The sequence below is a fragment of the Vanessa cardui genome, chromosome 19 (genome assembly GCF_905220365.1).
Source record: "Vanessa cardui chromosome 19, ilVanCard2.1, whole genome shotgun sequence".
In the NCBI taxonomy this organism is placed as follows: Eukaryota; Metazoa; Arthropoda; class Insecta; order Lepidoptera; family Nymphalidae; genus Vanessa; species Vanessa cardui.
Window position 1 is genome coordinate 3,101,180 of NC_061141.1, and position 25,355 is coordinate 3,126,534.

A 25,355-nucleotide genomic window follows, 5' to 3' on the forward strand; every position below is an offset into this window, starting at 1 on the left:
AACGCATTACGCAGTGGAAGACTAAGTGTCGCCATATTTCATAGTTTATTATTTTTAATGTACCTGTACGTTGAGTATAAATTATACTCAAAATTTTTATACTATCATACTAAATGAAAGAACGTATCGAAATTTCCCTTCAGAAAGAAAAACTCAGCTAAATTTCAAAGATAATCTAAGATATCATGTAGATGAGATAAGATTTTTAATTTGTTGTATTATATTCCCCTTTTGCTCGCTGGAAAAACGCGTATCGTATTTTCTCCGCGTGAAGTTGGATGTTACTTTTGTGGAACTCGCTTGGTGCCCGGTAGGCGGTATCCCTAATGTTATAGTACCCCGGAAACCCACTAGGAAACCAACAGTCTTACATACTTATTTTTTCTCAAACTACAATGATTTTTATTTTGTCAAGTTAGGTACATCACATTAATTAAACTTCTTTTGATTAAATTGAATATAAGTTGTTTTAAACTTATTTTATTGCATCATAATACATACATGTGTATAAATATTATACTAGGATTTCCTTTAGAATTGTATTTTGAAGTGTTTTCTCATATCAATTGAATTGGATACATTTTGAAATGAATGATTTGAAATAAAATGTAAGATTTAAATATAATTTATTTTATATACATTCAGTCTTTAAACAGTTTGGATTCAATACATTATTTTTATCATAAAGGCATAATATATCAATTATTTGTTGTGTCATCTTCGCTGCTTCAAAGGAACTCATTTCATTTAACTTTTTAGTGACAGCTTTACCCACTTTAGCATACTTTGAGTTATCTAAAGTAAAGGTGTCACTTTGTACAGCTTTAAATACTGATACTAAACTCTCCGCTATGCCTTGGCAAGTAATATTTGAATGTGTTGAATTATTATCGGAGTATTGATCACTGTTGTAATCGAGTTCATTTTGAGAATCTTTTTCTTCTGATGTAAAGATATCCTAGACAAACATAATATAACATTATATTTAATTATTAAGGAGATCCCATAAGTAGATCTTAGATTAACATAATACAATTAAGTACTTTTAGAAATTTTTGTTTTCTGACGGAATGAATATATTATTAAATAAAATTCTTATAATATATAACTCACTTTTTTTTCTTCAATTTCATTGTCCCCTGCACGAAGCTTGACGGCTCTATTAACTTTTCTAAGGAATTGACAAGCTTCCCATAAGTGCCAGTTAACTCTGTATTCCTATAAATACATTTAATGTTATCATTAACAGTATTTCATTTTATATTAAAAACTTTTTTGTTTTTTATTTATATCTTTTTGTAATGGGATTTTTTTTATTAGTACATTACCACAGGTTTAATATTTATAATCGGGGAAAAAAAGGGATTATACATTTAAAGGCTAATATCTTTTTATTCAGAAAATAATATTTGAAATAAATTATTTGATTGATTTTCAATACCAATATCAAGTGTAGTAAGTAGTATTATAAATACACTATGGCACTAACCTCCCCATCACTTTTAGCTCGACTAGCCTTTATTTTTCTTAAATAATTAGCAAAAGTAGACCTTATATTTGTCCATCTATCTTTCACAGCTTGGCCTGTAAACTCGTTGCCGTATTTTGCTGCAAACTCTGCATATGTTCGATCTCTGTATTCAACTGAAGTATATTTTGGGTGTTTTGGATTCCATATATTCGGTCGGCTTTGTATAAACTTTACCAATTTAAGATTCATTTTTCTAGTCCAGAATACTTTTTCTTTTGCGAATTCTGTTATCATTTTTGTTTGGTTTCTTAAATGATCTTACAGAGTGCATTAATTAATAAATAGTTAATTTGAATCGTTTCAGATATTTGTTTTATTCAACTTTCGAACTCATTTTGCCTATAATTCATTAAAATTATCCGAAAAACATTAACTTGAATATTGGTGTAAAATTTATAAATATTTTGTGTTTTGTCAAACTTTGTCAATTTGACGTTCGTACTTCGTTTACACTTCACAGAAACTATCGATGCTAATAATGAAATCGATCCATTTTATATTAGTCTTTTTAATAAATAATTCTAAATCTTTAAATCACAAAAATAACCATAATTATTTTAATGGTTTACGTATTTGCTTTTCAAATTATTTTAAATAATGGGCAGTTTATTTTTATATTTTTTGGGATGGCAGCACACCATTATGCTATTTGACGCTAGGGGCAAAATTTGAATATTAGCAAAATCACGCTAAAACGCACCATAATTTTCAATGGTATGTGTTAATATTGACTTGAAATGATGACTCAACTATTTTAGTTCACGGGTACATATTATCAAATAAAAAGGTCGAAAGAGTGCTTCATATGTTATGAGTATTAAATAATAACACTAAGTTCATAATATGACCTTGTTCGTTTTTTTTTCAAATTTCTTCTAAGTATTTCTTTACTGCGGAATATTGTTTAAAAAGTATTGTATTGTATTCGTTTTGTTTTACGTAATTGTTAGTAAGAGAGGAAATGTTAGGACGGTAAAAAAATAATGTTGTATATGGTACAAAGACTAAAAACTTATGCTGTAATATCACTAAGATGTTTACTAACAATTTTTTTACTTTTTTACTTATTTTACTCATTACAAATGTCGGAAATGTAAATTATTGCATTAAATACACATATAAAAAAATAGCTTATTGATAACATGATTATTTTAAGTTATATTCGAGAAGCGAATAGGCACCGTGCAGAAACAATAGAGGGCGTTATAATCCCCACACTAGAGACACCGTGCGAGTAAAAACAGAAACTTCCCAGGCACATCAGTGCAGACTGGCAGCTGTCAAGTCTGTAAATATAATTTTACAATGATTATATTATATGATATTTTATAATTAAAATTATAAAATATGGTTTTTTTACCAATAAACAACGATCGGCAGCAGGGTCAAAATGTATCAAAAGCAAAAAGCTATTCGAATCAGGACATGTTTTCGATGTCACAGAAACAGTTGGCCAAGAACAAGAAACAATATTAACTGGAAAAATTGTTGCTCAGACAAAAATTTCAAATGTATATGATGTTAAGATAACAGTAAGTACTTTTTAAAATTAATTGTTAATACAATATCTTTTGAAAACCATTGTTTTTATTTTATCCCTCCTTTTTCAGCTTAATTGCAATACATATAGCAATAACAAATAATTAGATTATAACAAATAATTGGAACATCAAAGTTGCAATTTGTCAATGCAAGGAAGGTCTATCAGGACAATGTAAGCACGTCTGTGCTTTAGTCTATTACGTGAATTCTGCAGAAGGTGCAGAATCGAAAACTAATTACGCACAAGAATGGGGCAAACCGTACAACAATTACTGGGTTATGATAAAGGAGTGACAGTAACATTTTACACCCTTAAAGTTGTTTTTCGATGTTTTACAGCATCCAGAACTACAATACATTTCGATAGGTCAAATTAACAAAAATTGACACGAAAATTCAGAAATTTTTTTCGTCGTTTGACAGTAGAATTTCTGACATTGAGGATAAAAGTTTTGAATATGAGTCACGAGATGGCAGAGTCATCGCTACGCACGGTGCCTATAGTTTTTTCTTTTTGTAAATTAGGTGTGACTGACACTGAGTGTATTTTGTTATTATAATATATAAATCTTCGAATACCAAAGGGTTTAAAAGTCAATAATCAACATATTACATTATCTACTTATGTATTGTCATGTTACGGGAATACATTGATTCACATTCAAGTTAATACCGGCTGTAACCAGTTCAGAATGAAAGGTCAACCGAGCATAATCTGCAAGAAACATAGCTACTTTTTACAACCATGTGATGAGAATCTTTCGCACATAATAGGAAGGTATGTAGGTGTCGCTGGTACCTGGTGCGCCGAAATACATACTAAATAACCAACGGCACCCAATCCGTATCTTTACGGCGTCGTTGGATCACTCGTGCATGCTAAAGTGACGCCCCAAGACGTTAGCGATAATCTTGACCTACCTTAATAATAGACAAATTGGTGTTGATATCGCTATCGAATTAAAATGTATTTTTTTTTTTTAATTGAATTTGTTAGGTAGACAGCATTAGCGGCGTGAGAAATATTAACCATCCCTTTTTTTTGTCACTGTGTCAGTAACCTACGGAACTAAGTCATTATATCCTCGTACCTGCACCTACACTGGCTCAATCACACTCAAAACTTTTTTGTTACGTAGACAGCATTATGTCACTGCGTCAGCATTCTACGGAACTAAGTCGTTATATCCTCGTACCTGCACCTACACGGGCTCACTCACCCTCAAAACTGGGACTTAACAATACTAAGACTAAGTACGACGGAGAATGAATGGATTTTACACCCATATTACACACCGTGCCTTGGAAAACATGTAAAATAAACACATTCCGGTCACACGAGATATACTATACCGTCCCATCGGATTGCGAGAGTGTGGGAATGAAGAATATAATTGTGTTAGCGCACACTCTTGTGCACTGTAATAAGACCTTTTTAGTTGGATCTCTTTTGAGATCGGCCGTTATAACTGAAATCGGGCAGAACATAATCTTGTTCATAATGTCTCATTTAAAAGAGCTACAAAATTTATTTCAGTTTTGATTTTTTTTTATTCAAATATATATTATTATTCAAATTAGGTACTTATTTATCAGTGATTTGTGATATTATGAGTGTATAAGTTAAAATGGACACATAACGGTGTTACCACATTTTTATTCCAAATGATATCTTATTTGAATTTATAAAAAGCATGACCCGAATACTTGAGTCAAAGCCTGTTTTACTGAGAGTTTTGAACTTATAAATTAAAAGGTTAATATCAATAGATACTTTAATATTATTTCCGTTATAATAATAAATAAAAAAATACTACAAATGTACAAATTTTACCCGCGTTTTTGTTTTAAAAATGGAATAATAAAATATCTGATAACATGTATCAAAGCGAATGTTATCTAACTCCAGAATAAATTGTATGAAACTTTATAGTTTTTAATGATTTTGGCCGATATCTTTTATGTAATGGTTGGACGGCCCAATGGGTTAAATTATGGTAAGTAGTCACTACCGCTCAATAGATATTTATGCTGTAACAAATATAAGGTATTCTTTACAACATACTACCAACCAACCTTGGAGCTAAGATGCTATGTCCCTTGCGCATTATAGTTGCTACAATCAACTTTTAAACCGGAACACAACAATACCAAGTACTGTTGTTTGGCGGTAGAATATCTGATGAGTGGGTTGTACCTACCCAGAGGGGCTTGAACAAAGTCCTACCACCAAGTGTAAAGTTAAACTTTCAACCGTTTAGAAGATTGCCGTCTGTCTACAAACAGCCAAATGAAATCAGTAGTTTTATTTTGGGCACCTTGCAAATAACTATATCATATGTAGTATAGGCCATACTTCAATTTACGATGCACTTGACGTTGGACTTTATTTGTTTGATCGTAAAATTATTATAAATTGAAAATTGTAATTAAAAGTATTAATACAACGCAGAACAGGCATTGTTTTACTTCCAGTGCAAAACGAGAACAAATCGCAAATAACTGTAATTAAAAAGCGCCAGCGCGAAAAATAAAAAAAAGAGAATGTATGCGAGATCGACGTCCGTGACAGCGATACGGCGAGCAACGGTAAATGTGCGATCTCCGAGCCGAGTCGGGCTCAGCTGGTCAGTCGTCGGTGCGGCCTTAACCGCCATGGGTCGCTCGCTCCACGCCCTATCAGCGTACACTCGCCCATTCGCCGCGAAAAACTCCCGCCAAGCGACAACAGGATGTCCATTTTCAAAGCGACAACGCTCACAAATCGCCCCAGCCGCATCCCTAAATGAAGAGATATTCGCAAATGCTAAACCCTATTCCGCTGTCCCAGGCCCCAAGCCCATTCCTCTCCTCGGGAATACGTGGCGAATGGTACCTGTTATAGGACAGTTCGATATTTCGGAATTCGCGAAAGTTACGAAGTTGTTTTTGGAGAGGTACGGTCGTATCGTTCGTTTGGGTGGTCTGATCGGGCGACCGGATTTGTTGTTTGTGTATGATGCAGATGAAATCGAAAGGATGTACAGACGGGAAGGACCCACGCCCTTCAGACCAGCTATGCCGTGTCTTGTGAAATATAAATCGGAAGTGAGAAAGGATTTCTTTGGTGACCTGCCTGGTGTTGTGGGGGTGTAAGTTATTTACATTTTAGTTTTTTATCCTTCCATCCTTATTTTAAATCCAATATAAAAGGTCATGATGATCAAATAGAAATTTCAAATCTTGTTTTGACATTTTTTTATTTTATGACCTTTTGTAATTGTGTTAAAATATCTCTGTATGGTTGCATTTCTTGGCAGTGTAATATAGATAATTATTTAAATTTACTTGTTGCGTTATAAATTAAAATCTTTCCACTCTTCAAACTTTGAGATCTTACAAAAGAGTTGATGTTGTAATAAATTACACTTACACAGAAATTCTGAGTATATTTGTATTTATTTTATACATATGAATATAATTAAAATATTGGTAAATAGTAACATTAATTGATCTAGGGCAAACTGAACATTGTGTAAAAACGCTGTTATTAAAAATTGTTTCCGTTTTTCTCAAGCTATACGCGATTATATAATTAGATTTCACATAATAGAGTTTCTCTGTAACTCAACTCTACTTTTCTCTAGAAGTATATTTATGTAGATTCCATTTTCTCTTCAACTTATATTTGGTATACACAAAACATGCTCACAAGATGGTCAACTGCTATAAGATATAATACGTAAACAATGGATTAATCGAAGCTGAATTCTATATCGAACATAAGATCCTTTCATTTAAAAAAACTTGCAATTTAAGTTGAAAGTTGCTACAAATATTTTTAGGTCAAAAGGTTAATGAACTTTATAATTTGTTTACATACTTTAAATATAGTCACGGTGTATAAATTTGACTGCGCTGCCACCAAGGCTTCGACGCTCGACCTTTCATTTTATTAATAACTAGTTACCGCCCGCGATATCATTCGAGTTTTAATGGTAGGTTGACAAGTGTTAGGCATATAAAAATTTCCTATAAAGGACCAACAGACGGGCAGACAAACAAAATTACTTTCTCTTATATCATGGGTAATCTTTAATTATAGTACGATAAAGCCTACTACCTACTACATCTACACTATACCTAGAGAGAATATAATTTTCTTTATTAATAAATTAATTATTCGCGAAGCCGGGCGGGCCTCTATATAATAAAATAATTGACAGTAAAATGAAATAAATCTATTGCTAAAACAATGACGATTAGTAACAATTGAAATACTTTACAAAAGACATAGGTACAGTCAGAGTAAGAAAACCTTCGTCAATTTTCAAATTCATTCCTTTATCGAGACTTAGTACTTTTTGAATCTAAAGATCAAATCATTGAGATTATCGCTCATACTGAGCACACGAAAATAGATCTTAAGGTGACGAACCTTTCCTTACCCCGACTGTACATAGCACTAGGTTAATTACAAAACCTATTGCGCGACAGTCCACTGCCTAGGTCTAAGCTACGTCCTCGGGTTATATTACGAGCATGACATAGCATATTTACAAGGTACATGACCATCACTATTTGACATAACATCGATACATCACAATTACTATTACGAAATTGTTGACATTTTTGAACGTTACTCTTATAAAAATTGGTAAATTCTATGATTAAATTCAAGAAAAGTAGGTAGTCAATAAATAAATGTGAACCGATGATGGCGGGTTCAAACCCAGGCAAGCACCGCTGATTCATGTGCTTAACTTGTCTTTGTAATTCATCTCGTGCGCAGCGTTGAAGGAAAACATCGTGAGGAAACCTGCATGTGACAAATTTCATAGAAATTCTGCCACATCTGTATTCCACCAACCCGCATTGGAACAGCGCGGTGGAATATGTTCCAAACCTTCTCCTCAAAGGGAGAGGAGGCCTTTAGCCCAGCAGTGGGAATTTACAGGCTGTTGTTGAGTGTCGTTATGAAAGCATTTAAACATTAGCATTATATTTATGGCACAGATTCGAGAAAAAGCTTATGGTTCACTTGATGGTATGTGATCACCAACGCCCAGTTACATTGGTTTGGAAACCGGAACACTGCAATACTAAGTACTGTTGTTTAAGTAAAATATTAGTTGAAGGAGTGGTACCTAACCGGACGGGGTTGCACAAAGCCCTACCAAGTAAATTATACTAAATAAACAGGTTCAGAAAGTATTTAATTATGTATTAAGTAAAATCAAGTCAATCGGCATTTCGGCAACGCACTTATTACCCGGTGTTGCAGAAGGGTGGTGCTAGTCATTTTCAGGCCAGCATCCTGTTGTTTACATAATTAATTATATACTATAAAGAATATTTAAAGTACAGTTGTATGCAATTTCAATGAGTAATGTAAAAAATGTGTATACCATACGATAATATTTCACGGTCAAAGTTGCAACATAGGTTAGTTACGTCGAATAATTCGCACGTTGGTGCTAAAATATCTGACAATGGCTGTCATTGTCATGCTGCCCCAGATTGCTATGATCCTTAGCACATCACAATACGTGAGATAATTGTACCTGAGATCACTCATCTGTGAATTCCCGTTTGATTCATTGATTTGTAAGCCTCGATGCTGTGAAATTAATAACGGATTGATGCTTGGATTTTGTGAAAGTTCTTTTGGGTAGGTACTATTCGCCTATCATATATTCTACTTTGTTTTGTTTTTGATAGTGTTATGTATTTACGCAAAAACATAAACGATTTTTCGTGATTTTATGACCTACATTCTATTAATACTAGGAACAAGAATAAACTTGTTACTCCAAGTACCCGATTACAAAGGTTTAGTACCTCTTTTTGGGGGAATGGTTACGTTTTACAACAGGATCATAGAAATCTTTTTTATTGTAGATATAACATGAAGTATAAAAAAGTAAACAAAAGAATATCCCGCTGAGTTTCTTTCGTCAGTTCTTCTCAGGTCAGAGGTGTTAAATTTCGAACCGGTGGTAGACTGTTAACCGGTGGTAGGTTTATTACTGTATATTGTAAATTGACATTAAAAAAAAAGGTCCCGCTGAGTTTCTTCCACCGGTTCTTCTCAGGTCTGAGGTATTTCGAACCGGTGGTAGATTTTCGACAATCAATAAGAAAGTGTATACACTTCTATTTTGAATAAAGGTTTTTGACTTTGACTTTGACCATTGACCAGCAGGCGGCAATCGTCATGGCATCGTCATTTTGCATACACGTTTTCAAGGGTACAAATGGATTTCATCCAAGCTGAAGCCGTGGGTGGAAAGCTTTTATACCTATTTACTAAATATTGCTAATGGAAGGCAAATATTGCAATGTTTTTTTTTTTGTAGACATGGCAGGGCTTTTTGCAAGGTCTTTAGTAGGTTCCATTTACACGATCAGTTCCACTATGAAGGATGAGAATTTCTAAGAAAATTAGACATATGCAGGTTTCCTCACGATGTTTTTCTGCACATTAAGCACATGTTTATCATATAATATTCAGTAGTGCTTGCATGGGTTTGGACCCGTAATCATCGGTTAAGATGCACGCGTTCTAACCACTGGGCCATCTCGTCTTATTTCGGCTGTAGTTCAGCAGTGGGAAATTTATATCTTGCTTTATCAACCGACTTCCAAAAGGAGGAGGTTATCAATTCGTCTGTACTTCTTTTTTTTTTTTTTTTTCATTGTTTGTTACCTCATAACTTTTCACTGGGTGGACCGATTTTGATAATTTTTTTTGTTTGAAAGGTAGTGCCTCCCGTGGGGTCCCATTTTTTTTTTATTTTTTTCCGATGATGGTATCCATGTGAAAACGTCATAAGTCTTAAATTTGCATTATGTAAATGCGCGACAAATAGGTGAATAACTGAAAAGCACGTTAACCAATTTTGATAATTCTTTTTTTATTATAAAATATATACTTCAAGGGTAATTTGGTGAAAGTTTGGTAAGGTTCTGAGCACAGGATCCATGACAAAGTAACGGAACGGAAGGGAACGGAACAATTCTGAGGAGCACGATAGCGATACTCAGTCGAATCTTTTATTTATAGGTTATTTGGATATTTGAGTCACCTTCCGTAATGTGGTTATATTTATGTAATTATCATAGTCGAATATTATAATCAACTAGCTACCCACCCCGGCTTCGCACGGGTGCAATACTGATACTAAATATACTACCGAATTTGTTTATTTACGACATCACATCGCAAACTTCTAAAATTATCAGTGTTTCTTTACTATATTGTTCATGTATTATATACACAAACCTTCCCCTTGAATCACACTATCTTTTAAAAAAAACCGCATCAAAATCCGTTGCGTAGATTTAAAGATATAGGGACAGAGAAAGCGACTTTGTTTTATACTATGTAGTGATGGAACTCCTATACGGCTCGCAGTTAGGGTGCGATATGGGGCAGAATTTTTTACTATCTTTAATCAAATTTTGTGTATGTGATGTGATGTCATATGATGTACGAAATATAGTTGGTCTTTTTCAAAGTTTTTTTGCTGAGTTCGATTACAGCTCTTTCGAGCGATCCTTGTAGTTTACGCCGCGTGACGTATTAAATCCGCATTTTCGAAAGTCTATTTTTGCTTTATTCGCAAGTTTCCTTTGAAATTATCCTCGAAGTAGTTTCTGACTCATATAAACGGAGAGCTTAATCTATCCATATTAAAAAAAAATAGCTAGTCAACATCAGCTTCACTTAAAATCAAAAAATAAATAAAAATTTTAACAAAAAGAAAAACCGACTTCAAACAAAACACTATTTTAAAACAAATGAATATGCACGAAAAAGTAATAAAAATAATTGCGTATTCAACATATTTTTTAGAGTCTTCCTAAGTTAAATGAAATGAAAAATATTAGACTACTTAAAAGTCGATTAACGATTATATCATATAGTTATAATTATTGTTATATTTGGAGTCGGTGTCAGCCAATAAAACCCTACAGTATATCTATCAAAAAACAATACGAGAATACTTTAACAAACATGTTTTTTTACAAATTACCTTTTACACAATAATATACTGGATCAATCAAGGGGCTCGTATCGCTTCTTTCTTTTGATTGTTGGGGCAAGGGCACCGTGGCTGACACCGGCTCCAAATATACCAATAATTATAACTATATGATATAATCGTTAATCGACTTTTAAGTAGTCTAATATTTTTCATTTCATTTAACTTAGGAAGACTCTAAAAAATATGTTGAATACGCAATTATTTTTATTACTTTTTCGTGCATATTCATTTGTTTTAAAATAGTGTTTTGTTTGAAGCCGGTTTTTCTTTTTGTTAAAATTTTTATTTATATACTTGATACTGTTATATGTTAATTAATATTTAAATTCACTATGACTATAGACGTTTTCTTTCACTACGTTACTCTATTTGTGTAAATCATAAATTCAACTAGTTTCTCTTGAGCGGGAAAACGTGAAAGAATTTTAAATAAGACATCGGATGTTACTCAGATGTTTATCAATTATGAACCTTACCGTTCAAGAAATAAGTCGCATTTTCGTTATTTTTACGTTTCATCAGGTCTCGAAATGTGGTCAAAACCGGTGTAGGTTCGTCATAGCCTTATTTTCTCAATACGATTGTACCTTCGCTTTATTTTTACTTTTTTTTTACTATAAAAAAAGTATATGCATAAAGTTTACTAAAGATAATAAGATTTTGACAAAAATAAACAAAGGATTGACTTATTCATTATATTTATACCTCTTATATTTTTGTTTACATATTATAATATATTATTTTATTTTAGTAGTGAAACTTCTTTCTAAGCTGCCAGTTTGTGTTTCCGGTAACTCTACATCATGACATACTTTAATAATTTGAATAGAGAATATTTTTATTTCTTTTATCTTGAAATTAAAAAAAATATATAAATTATTTTTTTAATTTCAAGATTTTTTATTCCTAACAGATCAATCAAAACGACAATAATTTTAGTACCATATATTGACTATATGTGATGAATATTATATCAATGAATGACACGATATATATAAATAACATAATAATTAATATATCTATGATTATATGACACACTTGGGAAGTAGGGCAAAGCGAAAGCAACTTGTCTATGTGTGAGTGTGTGACGTGATCTGCATACACACACAAATGCGATCTCCTGTCACAGTTTCCGGTAATTTTGTAGAGTACTATAGTTGTTTAAAAGTGATTTTCACTTATGCGTCAAATGTGTATAGTTTGTATTATCGATTTTAGTAGTATGATGTATGTTTATTAGGTGATCCAAAGAAATCGTTTTTTTTTTTTTTAAATGAATTGATAATCGTGGTATTTAAAAACGCTAAAATAGAAGTAAGTACATATGATAAATTAGTACATATATAAATAAATAGCTACAATATGGTGGTTTTATTATAAGACGCATAAACACAGACATTTTTCCGTTGCTAAAAAATAAATATACTTGAATTAAACAATACATATTAAAAAAATACTTTAACGAAGTTTTTTTTTTAATAATACAAGCAAAGACAACTTGTTAGACATAATCCTAATAACGTATCACTATCATATAATAATAAAATTCCGCAGACATTTTTAACTTTGCCGTTTCATAAATTCAAATCGTTTATAAAAAATACATTGTTAAAAAAGGCGTATTATTCGATAAAAAAATTTGTAGATGATAAAAAAGCGTGGAATTAATACCTGTTGACTTCCAGGCAGGATATATTAATTTAAATAATTGTATTAACTAACATGACTTTGTATTTTTTAAATATTGAAAAAGAGTACCTACTGAGTTTCACGCCGGTTCTTCTCGGTAGAATCTACTTTCCGAACCGGTGGTACTTCACTTAATTGTTAATTGACATTTCAAAAGTGCTTGTAAAAGCCCACTTGAGTAAAGTTTATTTTGATTTTGATTTATTGTCATGTTAATCATATACCTAATTAGGTTCGTTTATCATTATATATGTTAGGCGTGGGTGCGATGGTAGCTCAAGGGGTCAGGATTGGATATGCAACTTTCACATCGTTATACGAAACGAGTTGTGCTGCGATTTCGAGTTTTTATAATATCTCGATTTTTTTGACAGATTTCGCTAATGGCGGTCTTTCTCAACGATGATTAGCCATCTGTTGAACACAGATTACTAGGGTGTGTATTACTAATTAAAATGGAGTAATTTCATTCTATAGTACTGTTTCAGCGGTTTGAACTGTGCGAAATTTATAAAACTTAAAATACTTTTTATTATTATTTTATATAGGTTATTTAATTAGCCTAGTTAGGATAGACAGTACTTAATATGTGTTTCTTTTGATGACTGTGTTATAATAAATTGAGGATTTTGTGGTAGTTCAACCATGTAACTGTTTATAAAGATTATTTTTGTATTTATTATTATTAATTTTGTTTTGAAATGTGGACCTAGGAATCAATAGACTTATAAATTAGATACTAATACGAATGAGTTAATGTTGAGTTATATTTGTATAAAACTAGCTATGACCTACGGCTTTGCTTGTGTAGAATATGAAAAATTACAATTTAATTTAAAATATTACCTTGATGATTGATTAAAAAGAGGTCTTTGTTCTTGCCCTTTCTTAGGCTCTAGACTATATTTTGTGTATCAAATTTCATTTAAATCGTGTGAAAGCGGGACAGACAGACAAAGTTACTTTCGCATTTATAATATTAGTATTAGTATGGAATAGTAAGGATTACATTATAATACTATATAAATATATACACATAAAGTGTCATATATTTATCATTAATCATTAATTCATATTCATGCTATGTTTGCTCATTTTAAATCCCACATATAAATACGTGTATTATAAAGCTTAAAACTATTTTCTTTGATCATTTGTATTTCAAGATGATGAATAACTTTGTGTTTTACATATTAAATCTGGGTATTTACAGACACAACTCACCAAGTTAGTATAATGCTATGTAAACATATAAACATCATACATACATCCAATCTAGGTCTGGTTAGTTAAAACATCATTTTAACGCCATATAAAGTCTACTAGTTGTCGCCCGTGGCTTCGCTTGCGTTTTAGGGATTATTTGTGGTGTGTTAGGCAAAATATATAGCCTATGTCCTTTCTTAGAGTTTAAGTTTCCTTCATATCAAATTTCATCAAATTCGGTACAGCGGTCTGGTAGTAAATGACAGACAGACAGACAGAGTTACTTTCACATTTATAATATAATTAGTATAGAAGTATAGATGCTAACTACAACAGGAAAAACCAAACCAAACAACATTTGGCAACAATTTGACACGAGATCATTGATTAAGAGCTTGATTTGCGAAAAAATGGAGGAACTCCGCAAGTAATAATAAAGTGAAAATAAGTAATTAAATGTATTAGTGTTATATTATCATCACATAGTATAAAACAAAGTCGCTTACTGCTGTCTGTACCTATGTATGCTTAGATCTTTAATACGCAACGGATTTTAATGGGGTTTTTTTAATAGATAGAGTAATTCGAGAGGAACATTTTTGTGAAAAAAAACATATATTATATACAATACATACATCATAGCGACCTCGCGATGCCGGGTCGGGTCGCTAGTAAATAAATATATATAATAAACAAGTGATTAGTTTTCTATGTTTTCTTGCGTCTGAGTGTATGTATGTGGTACCGTCGTTACTTCTTCGTTATTTTCCATAACACAAGTGCTTTAGCTGCTTACATTGGGGTCAGAGTAATATATGTGATGTCTGACTTGTCTCATATTTATTTATCTAATACAGACGAAAATTCTTATTGAATCCTTAAGAGTTTTAATTTTTACATTCCGTGTTAATAATTTTCTGACATTCCACGATCGTGTTCAGTATGGAGTGTTAAGTTTGTTCAAATAGAATACCATTACAGTCCTGAGAATCAAATATAAGCTTTGCAAACACTACGCAACGCAAACACACTTTAGCTCACGTAATATAATGATGTTTGTTTAAATTACTTGGATTTGGTCTTTAGCTTTAGTTGACCAATAAATTCAGAGAGATAAATAAATTCAGACAGAGTACAATATTGAAAACATGCTTTGTCATTATGGGAACGAATACAAGTATTATTTTAGTATTCTTTAAAGGATAATTGCTGCTTGCTTCCATCCCACGCGGTTAATATTAGTACAGTACGACACAACTTAGATGTAGCATTGTAAAATTCAATAAAAAAAGATTACTGCCGATTTGTACAACAAATAGAAATAGCTTCCTATCGCGCCATTCGACGTTATTCGTCGCTATAGATTCTCACGTCAGTTCAACCCGAGAAAGCAAGTGCATGTAAATCGACGTGTCAAATTGACGAATATATTAGGTCATATGATGTTACAAGTTATTACGTTCGTGTAAAGATCATATTCGCATAAGAAATAAATATTGATAATTTGGAATAGCGTACTTAATTCGGATGTGATCGGTTTTACGAATTTTGCCGATTTTTACAATATACTTAATCTTATTTTTATAAGTATAATTAAAGCGTTCATGTTAATACATTTTGTTTAAATAGTGTTCATTGTTATTTGTAGGCTATAGAGGTAAGAAAGGGTTCGTCACCTTAAGAACTATTTTCGTGTGCTCAATATGAGCGATAATCTGCTTTACCGATCGAGAATGACACATTGCCTCCCAATGATTTGGTGTTTAGATTCAAAAGGTACTAAGAGTTTAAGACTTGATAAAGGAATCAATTTGAAAAGTGACGAAGGTTTTCTTACTCTGACTGTACTAGATAATATCACAGTCCGGCTCGTGTAAGTCAGTAGAGCAATGTTGCATTGTCTCACGAACAGACGGACAACCAATCGTGTTAAAGCTGTATCTATTTTCATTCCGTGTGCGATTTCTTCATAGCAATGCGAATGGTTTACATTTTAATATAAATCATTTGTTTGTTAAAACAAATGTTATGTGCTGCGTATAGGAAAGTAGTATAAGACGAGAAAAATCGTCTTTTTTTTCGTAAATAAATTTTTGTTTTTAATACGTCACATGTACAAAAGCTATACTTATTCGAAATTTAAATTTGACTTCCACTATGACCATAAATTTCAACCATTCCTAACAACCTTGGAAACTAAGACTTTATACCCCTTGTGTCTGTAGTTACAATGGCTCACTCACTCAAAAAAAAAAAAAAAATCAAAATCAAAATAAACTTTATTCAAGTGATCTTTTTACAAGCACTTTTGAATCGTCATTTAACAATTAAGTGAAGCTATCACCGGTTCGGAAAGTAGATTCTACAGTGAAGAACCGGCAAGAAACTCAGTAGCTACTCTTTTTCAACATTTGAAAAAATACAGTAATGTTAGTTCTTAAACGGAAAACAACAATACTTAGGACTGCTGATTGGCAATAGAATTCATTATGTTAATAGATAAATAAAAAAATTAGCACAGATTATTGACCTCATCTTTTTGCTTCCGTGATTGATTCTTCATTTCGCCTAGAGTTGGAATGCTGCTGGCATTCTTGCCAACATTCCACGCGCTTTTGTTTTGTATTGGTATTTTTATAGGACGTGTAAATGAATCCTTTGCAAAATCGTTGTGATTTATCCGTACACGTGAGTATATTGTTTGGGTTGCTTAAAGCTGTGAATAAGATGGTGAATGTTTATAAGGGGATTTAAATTTTTCGTTAAGTTACGATTAGATGACTTTTGTGAGCCTTTTCTCCACCTTATTAATTTTAATAAAATAACATCTCTGTATATTAAAAACAGTAATTTATTGTTGTAATTATAAAAGAATCAACAATTGAACTAAAAAAAAAACAAACTGAAACTTTACAAAAAGTTGCCCTGTATACATTATTGATGTCACATTTAAAAAAAAAACAATTATTAATATCAATACATAATTTAAATTTAGAACGTTAGTTTAATACATCTTATAATAGTCCAGAGTCATTAGTCGTAACTGCAACATATTGTAGCGCTAATGACAGTTATTATATTCTCTGTATCTGTTTTTATGTTTTCTTAATGTCCTGAAAAAAAAAAATAAAAAAAATTCTAATTTTGAAATTATTTACTCCAAACACAATCTTATATATTAATAGTATAAGCTAATTTTTATCCAAGTGATTATGGGACGATAGCTGCACAAGCTGTAGAATAGATGTAGAAAATAGTTTATGGTTTTATTTTGAAGTTCCGTAGATGATCAGAAAATAATAAAGATAATATTACTATTTACTATATTGCTACGATGTAAGAAAGAATCAATTTAAGAGAGCGGAAAAAAGTAACTGGCCGGCTAGAGAAAGGCGCTACTCGCTTTAGATATTAAAAAAAAAAAACAAATGAAAAACGTCAGTTTACAATGAATTAAATAAAAAAAAAAATTGTCATAGTTTCGATATTTATATAAATCTGTTGAATAAACGTGAATTTTCGCGTACTACACATTAGTCTACTATTATTTACATAAGAATTATTAGTATTAAGGTCTCAACTACAATACAAATAAAAGTTAACAATATTTACTGTACAAATCGTGACCGAACAGAGGCAAGAATTCTAGCAGGATTTCCGTTGAATCGCAATTGCGATCCTCTGGGCAAAAAACGAACTAGCCCTCCTGTCACCAGTGGAGCCAATAAAGCGAGATACTTTTAATGAAAATTTTTACTCTAATTATCCTAACTGTCATTTATATTTTACTGGTTTTCGACGGCGGCTTTGTCTACATGCGATGTGTGGTTTTGTATATCTTAATTTTTAGCCTTGGTTTTTGTGCAAATCTTCAAAATGTTTGTTTAGAATAGTAACAAATAAATCAATCATTAATAATATATTATTTAGTGTAAGTTGTGATCGCGAATTCACTTGCGTACATTTTTGTTTTTAACAGCGGTCATCATTATAATTTGTTTTTTTATCTCCAGTAGTTGATACAGGCTAAAATATAACAATAATAATTCTTAAATTAAAATATTTTTTTATAACTAGCAATCCGCCCCGACTTCGCGAACAATGCTGAGATAAAATATACCACAGTATGTCTGACTGACTTTATATAAGATACCCTTATAAGATTTTAAATTAACATGGTACCGTGAACAAGACATTCGTAGATAATGTCGAAATATCGAGCTCCATTAACTAAAAATAAAAAAAATGGTAAATATCCCGTAATTAATATAACTGTAATATATTATAGCCTTTGCAAGTTCTAAACCTGTAACTTGTCAGTTCTCATTTTATTATTTCGATTTTTTTTGCCGGTGGAGACTATCCATCGAAAATAATAATTCATAATTGAGATCTAGCCAAGTTAGACCTCACATTACAATATATTTTCCTAAGTTATGGAAATAAATGATGTTTTATGAAGTTATAAATACATTTAGGACTGGCCATATAACTTGGCACCCATTTAGATGTCACTTCTTTTGTCGTTGAAGTCAACAACCAAAGCTTATATCATTAGTACTTAGTTCTCATTTTACATTTATGTTTTTGATGGGATAGTCTCAATGAAATATACAATCTATAGTTTTATATAAAGTATATATGAATGACATAATAACATCAGGTGTTTTATTGAAGTATTCGCGTTTGATAGCTTTGTTTAGGATTGCATGTCGTGATTAAACCTTGGAACCGTGTTAATGATGGCTCTTTGTCGCAAGCGGGTTTCGTTGGCCATGAGTATTACGAAATGTGTATTTATTGTAAATTTAACCATATAATCTGTTGATGTTTATAGGCTTAACAAAGATTTATTTTTAGATGTACCTATAAGTAAATAATACAGTAATCGTTTGCGGGTTCTGCTTGTTGTGTTTATACATTTTTACATTTATTCATGAGATCCAATGTAAGTATAGGTCCGAGGGATATAATAGATTCGTTCTCTGTGCTAGTATGTATAAATATTTAAAAAAAGTGTAGCTTGAATATCTCATTTAATAGATAACTTTTTTAGTCAAATCGACTTCAAAAAGTCAGTAACACTTTTGTGGGGTATCGTGTTCTACAACAGGATTAAAGAAAGCATGCCTCTTTATCCAAATAAAAAAAAATGTTAAGGAACGCTTGCGTGCGAAAGATACAATGTTTTATTATTGATAGCACACCTTGGGAATAAAACGGTAGCCTCCTGGGTATTTCTTTTCATATTAATGTTATTATATTGTTAATAATAAAATTGCAAAATAGACTTGCTGAGTTTCTTTCGTTGATTCTTCTCAGGTCAGGGTGTTTTCCTTTCCGAATGGTAATGCTTATTTTGACTATCCATTAATGATAATTTCAACCTTTGATATATAATATAATGGATAACTGCGAAGTTTAAATGTCTATTACACTTAATAGACTATTTGACAATGCGAAAAATAAATTGTGAATTATTGTAATCAGTGTATATTATGAGTTTAAATTAATTAAATAATAATTAATTATTAATTAATTCAAAAATCCATAAATAAATATGCATTTTTTCAAACGTTTGTCCCGTGACACAAAACGCTCCCTGATCGGTCGGGCTTATGATGAAGTCACTTTCTTATAAACCTTGCTTTTCCACTATATGTACCACAAATAAAAATACAGGAAAGTGACGTCACCGACCCCGTTGCAGCGCCATATTGTCCAAGTAGCGTTTTCGCGCGTTATTTAAATATGGAATTTTTAATATGATACTTTTCGGCAAATTGTACTAGAAATAAAAACAAATCAACTTTTACTGGGTTCCTTAACTTCTACTAAATAATATAAAATGGATTTTAAAAACCAGTCAAATAGCCTATTGTATTATATATATAAAAAACTGTTTTTGCATAATTTTTTTGGTATGTATAATAAAGATTATTTAATTAATAATTAAATTTCAGTCACGGTGACAAATGGAGGCAGTTCCGGTCCAAAGTTCAGAGGCCGATCCTGCAGCCGCAGACAGTTAAGAAATACGTGGCACCGATCGAGATGGTGACTGAAGACTTCATCAGTTACATGGAGAAGGCGAGAGATGAAGTCGGTGACCTACCACACGAGTTCGACAACGACATTCACAGATGGTCTTTGGAATGTGAGTGGCGAACCGTTTCATTGCTTTTGTTTTACGTCATTCTCTAAATTTCCTTTGGAAAACGTTTGAGTAATAGAAGTAAATTTTCATTTACTAATTGCACTTATATTTTAGATCATATAGGAGATAAAAACATAATCAAATATTGTATACCTTTTGGAGTTATTCAGATACTTCTGAATAACTCCTACTCCTACTACTTTACCATTTTTATTTTACAACCAGTCCGGGCCAAAAGTTGCCTTGTAATAGCGATAACCTGATGTATTCATGAAACTTTTGTTAAATCCATATGTCAAAATTTAAATTTAATTACTGGTACAACGAATAAATATTCTCTTTCACGACCAAACCGCTGAAACTAATTTGACGAAATTTGTTATGAACCAAATTTGAACTCCAAGGCAGGACCCCAAAAACGCCAAAAACGCGAGCGAAGTTGCGGGTGACAACTAGTAGTAAATAAGTAAAGAAAGAATAATTTAGTTAACATACCAGAAACCAGTCGACTCTTGATCATCGTTCCCACTCCTCACGAAAGAGATAAGCATAAGAGGACGGTTAAATAGGAATATTAGCAATTCCTTATTTAATTAATTTGGGGCATTGCTAATATACTTTAACAAAAAAAGGTGTCCATAAATATTTATACTTATTACTTTTTCCAGGTATCGGTCGGGTGGCTCTGGACGTCCGGCTTGGTTGTCTCTCCCCCAACGTGACCACTGACTCAGAACCCCAACGCATTATCGATGCCGCTAAATATGCTCTGAGAAACGTAGCCGTACTTGAACTGAAGGCCCCTTACTGGAGATACTTCCCGACTCCACTTTGGACCAAATACGTCAATAATATGAACTTCTTTGTTGAGTAAGTACTTTTTCTCAGGTTCTCGAATTTAGTATTTAATCGTTGATAGTTGGAAGTTGTCTTTTACAATTTAATTGGTGGCGCTTGTCTGGGGGCCATGATGTCCTAGTGTTAGAACGTGTGCATCTTAACCACAAGCATTACAGAATTTAAATGTGATTAATCTGTATTTATAATACATCTCTAGGCCCGCGATGAAGGACAACATCGTGAGGAAATCTGCATGAATCATGTGTATTCATCGTTACAGCAACGTGGTGGAATAATCTTTACATCTGAAGCTTTTTTTATAGGCTGTAAATGTTCTAGTACTGGGCTTGTTATTTACTTATTTATTTTATTCAAACCTTTGTTCCAAAGTAATACCACTAAGGAATGTACCTTTACCAAATACGGCCCCTTTTTAAAGATTTATTTCATGAAGCGACTTCACATATTTGTGGTATTGTTTGGAATTTTGGATCTGTTTTCTTTTAAGATTAAGAAGTCGATCAGGATCAGGAGTTTCGGTTCTTCCAAGTTTATTCAGTTTAGTAATTGTTATATACTTTATCAAAGGTTATGCTCACGCTACATCAACGAAGCTTTGGAACGATTGAAGACTAAGAAGGTAACGTCGGAGGACGATCTTTCTTTACTGGAAAGAGTTCTTAAAAGCGAGGGAGACCCGAAGATTGCAACTATCATGGCTCTTGATCTTATACTTGTTGGAATTGATACGGTAATCCTTATTTGGTTTAATATTTACTTATTTTACTGTAAAGCGTGTTTAGTTAATCATGAGATTTATTAATAGTTGAATATAGTAAGAAATATTTGTCCAATTCGTTTGATCAGAATAAAAAGACCTTTATTATGTTATACCGTAATTATTTATTGTATGTTTGTCTATCTACACTGTTTGATGTATTTTATGAAGATTTGTAGGAACAAAGTTGAAATAGGATTTTTAAATGTAACGCAACAGATCTTACATTTTTTGAAAGTTGCGGTGTTCCTCAGGGTATATTTTTGGGCTCAGGAAATAATCTTTAACTATCAACTGCTATGATCAAATTAATTTCAATCAATTAACGCGTGAAATATTTATTTATTTATAGGATCGCTATCGATTTTTACACAAATGTATATTTAAATAACGTTACATATAAAATTAAAAACATGCATAAACTGTGTAAAATCAGTTAAAAGCAAACACTGCATGCATACATAATTCTTTATTTTAAGTTTTGTTTGATAAATATAAATCTAAGAGTAATGAATAGCAATTTACATTATATATTAATTAAAAATAAAATTAAAATAAGTTCATAAATATTCTAAAAAAATTAAACAATCATAATGCGGTTTCTAAAGCAAAACAGTTATGATAAAAGTTATATAATATAAGATTAATTAATTGAAAATATAAAATGACATATTCGATATTATTTCCAAAAAAATAGTATACTATTTCAGATATCAATGGCGGTATGTTCAATTCTATACCAAGCAGCGACAAGGCTAAAGCAACAAGACAAAATGGCGGAGGAAATAAGGCGAGTGCTACCGGACCCGAGCAAACCCCTCACTTACGCTGATTTGGATAAGCTTCACTATACCAAGGCCTTCGTCAGAGAAGTGTTCAGGTAAAGAATATTTTGATCTGATTTTGATAAGCATTTCAAAACCATTAAAACGGCATTTCTTTCATTTTAAAATGATTATAATTCAAACATAAAAAAAAATCGAATTTAAATAATACACTATTACAAAAGGAATTAATGTGCACCAAAAAGATGCATAAATTGCTTATTCAAAATATTTCTTAGAGTTGTCCTAAGTAAAATGAAATGCAAAATATTAGACTACTTAAAAGTCGATTTACGATTATATAATGTAGTTACAATTGGAGTCGAAGTTCGATAATAATGGGATACACACGGAAAGCATTAGATTTCAAATAAAAAAATATTGAAAGTTATGAGGTAACAAAAATAAAAAATACAGACGAAATATTTTATATATTTACAAAGACGGGCTATGTACTGAGCCACAAAGACCACTTATAAAATGTAAGCAAAATTTTAAACAGTTTTACTTTATGGCATAAAGATAAATCTTCAATTTCAGAATGTACTCAACAGTCATAGGAAATGGAAGAACTCTTCAAGAAGATGACGTCATTTGCGGCTATCATATTCCGAAAGGGGTAAGAGGTTTAAATTGTATAATTTATATTTATTTTTAACAAATTTTGAGTTATGACTAACTCATTGACATAGATAATATTTTTACTGATCATAATTAAATTTTACTCAGTAACAGTAACAGACTCTAAATTTTCCATTGCTGGGTTATGACCTTCTCTCCCATTGAGAAGAGGGTTTCGAACATATTCCACCACGCTGTTCCAATGCGGGTTGGTGGAATGCACATGTGGCAGAATTTCGATGTAATTAGACACATGCAGGTTTCCTCACGATGTTTTCCTTCACCGCCGAGCACGAGATGAATTATAAACACAAATTAAGCACAGATATATAGTGGTGCTTGTCTGGGTTTGAACCCGTAACCATCGGTTAAGATGCACGCGTTCTAACCACTGGGCCATCACAGATCTTACATTTCAATTTTACTCATGATAAATGAATGGTAAATCTTGATCCTTGAGTTTATTATTTTTTATTATTGCATCCTTCATGGAAGCAGTAATTTCTTGGCACATTGTGATTATTTTCCTCGTGTATATTTATAGGTTCAAGTAGTATTCCCGACAATCGTAACGGGCAATATGGAGCAATTCGTGTCCAACCCTGAAGAGTTCAGACCGGAGCGATGGCTGGAGAGCAATGGAAGACTTCACTCCTTCGCTTCCTTGCCGTACGGTTTTGGAGCCAGGATCTGTTTGGGGAGAAGATTCGCTGATCTGGAGATTCAAGTGCTTTTGGCCAAAGTATGACATATTTTTGCACATTTAAATGTTTACTAAAAATCAATATAATTTACTTAATTCTGTCCCAAACCAAACTAAACTGTGTAAAACAATTTTTCGTTTTCAAGACCACGATCTGATGATCATCTGCGAGAATAATTTTATTAGGAAATTAACCCATCTTCCTAACTCAAGCTTTAAGCTTAAATGGTGGGGTAAATTTCTATATACTAGTAATGTTTTTATTACATTTCTTCTATTATTTATAAAAAAAATTATACATAAAGAATATTCAAAATTTCTCAAAATATCATTGTTTAACCATATCAGTCTATGTCCACTGAAAATCAAATGGCTGGAACATCGAACTAATTTATTTCGATTTTCGACGAGTTTCATTTCTTAACCAGTCTATATTATATAAGATTTTAAATTAACATGATTATTTTTATTATTAAAGTTATTAAATTCGGGATATTTACCATGTTTTTTATTTTTGTTCGGTGGAGCTCGATATTTCGACATTGTCTACGAATGTCTTGTTCACGAGACCTCGTGAAGTCTATAACAGTCTATATTACTTTGTTTTCTTTATCTGTACGCTTTTGTATAAATAGAAGTTATAAAGTATGTCTATAATTTTGATATATTTGAAAAATGCTTCAGTTGCTGCGTCGGTACCGTCTGGAGTACCACCACGCGCCGCTGGAATACGCCGTCACCTTCATGTACGCGCCCGACGGACCGCTGCGCCTGCGCATGCTGGAGCGACCGGCGTAGCTGACATAAAGATGACGTGTGTGAACACTACTTTAGTCGTATCTTGGAAACCAATGCATGTTTTAAAATTAACTGGACATTTTCAAATAGTCTTTTATATGGACTAACTTCCAAAAATAAAGATTTTGAGATTTGAAATGTCGTTAAGATATCATAATCATTAGCCTAGATCCTGATAATTTTGGGTCAGGATTATGTTGTTTTTATATTTGTCTAATACTTAATAAAAAGAGAAGTTTTTTTGTACATGAATATTTATTTTAAAAAGCAAAGGTAATAAAGGACGCGTTTATTTTAAAACAAAAAGTCTGAAAAGAATAAAATTATTTTTCTTTTAATTATTATTGGATTATCAGCCAAAATTTAAATAAAACATACATATATTAAATTTCTTAAATATATATTCATTTAAACTGAATACACGTACAATAATAATTATTTAATAATAACTACATAATAATTGATTACTTTTAAACGTCGTGTCTAACAAATTATTACTTATTATTGGGAAATGTATACATTTTGTAAATAAATATTATTACATTTTTTGCATTCGATTTATTTCAAATACCCATTCACACGTTGACAGCGGCATACGGGGTGTATAAGACCTCGTGTAAAGAAATCTATCATACC

General features: G+C 31.9%; 2 protein-coding genes across 2 annotated transcripts; one reads left to right on the forward strand and one right to left on the reverse strand.

Annotated features, from left to right (window-relative positions):
• Positions 1–595: 595 nt before the first annotated feature.
• Positions 596–1,965, reverse strand: LOC124537875. The gene is made up of 3 exons (XM_047114826.1): positions 1,490–1,965; positions 1,114–1,218; positions 596–958 (listed from the first exon to the last, which is right to left on the reverse strand). The coding sequence occupies exons 1-3, from the start codon at positions 1,763–1,765 to the stop codon at positions 632–634; spliced, it is 708 nt and encodes a 235-aa protein (XP_046970782.1). The 5' UTR covers positions 1,766–1,965; the 3' UTR covers positions 596–631.
• Positions 1,966–5,684: 3,719 nt separating this feature from the next.
• Positions 5,685–24,809, forward strand: LOC124537943 (probable cytochrome P450 301a1, mitochondrial). Its single transcript, XM_047114917.1, has 8 exons — positions 5,685–6,204; positions 19,962–20,155; positions 20,824–21,025; positions 21,584–21,746; positions 22,484–22,653; positions 23,138–23,216; positions 23,763–23,960; positions 24,606–24,809. Exons 1-8 carry the CDS (start codon positions 5,729–5,731, stop codon positions 24,717–24,719), a joined length of 1,596 nt encoding a protein of 531 aa, XP_046970873.1. The 5' UTR covers positions 5,685–5,728; the 3' UTR covers positions 24,720–24,809.
• The last annotated feature ends 546 nt before the right edge of the window (positions 24,810–25,355 follow it).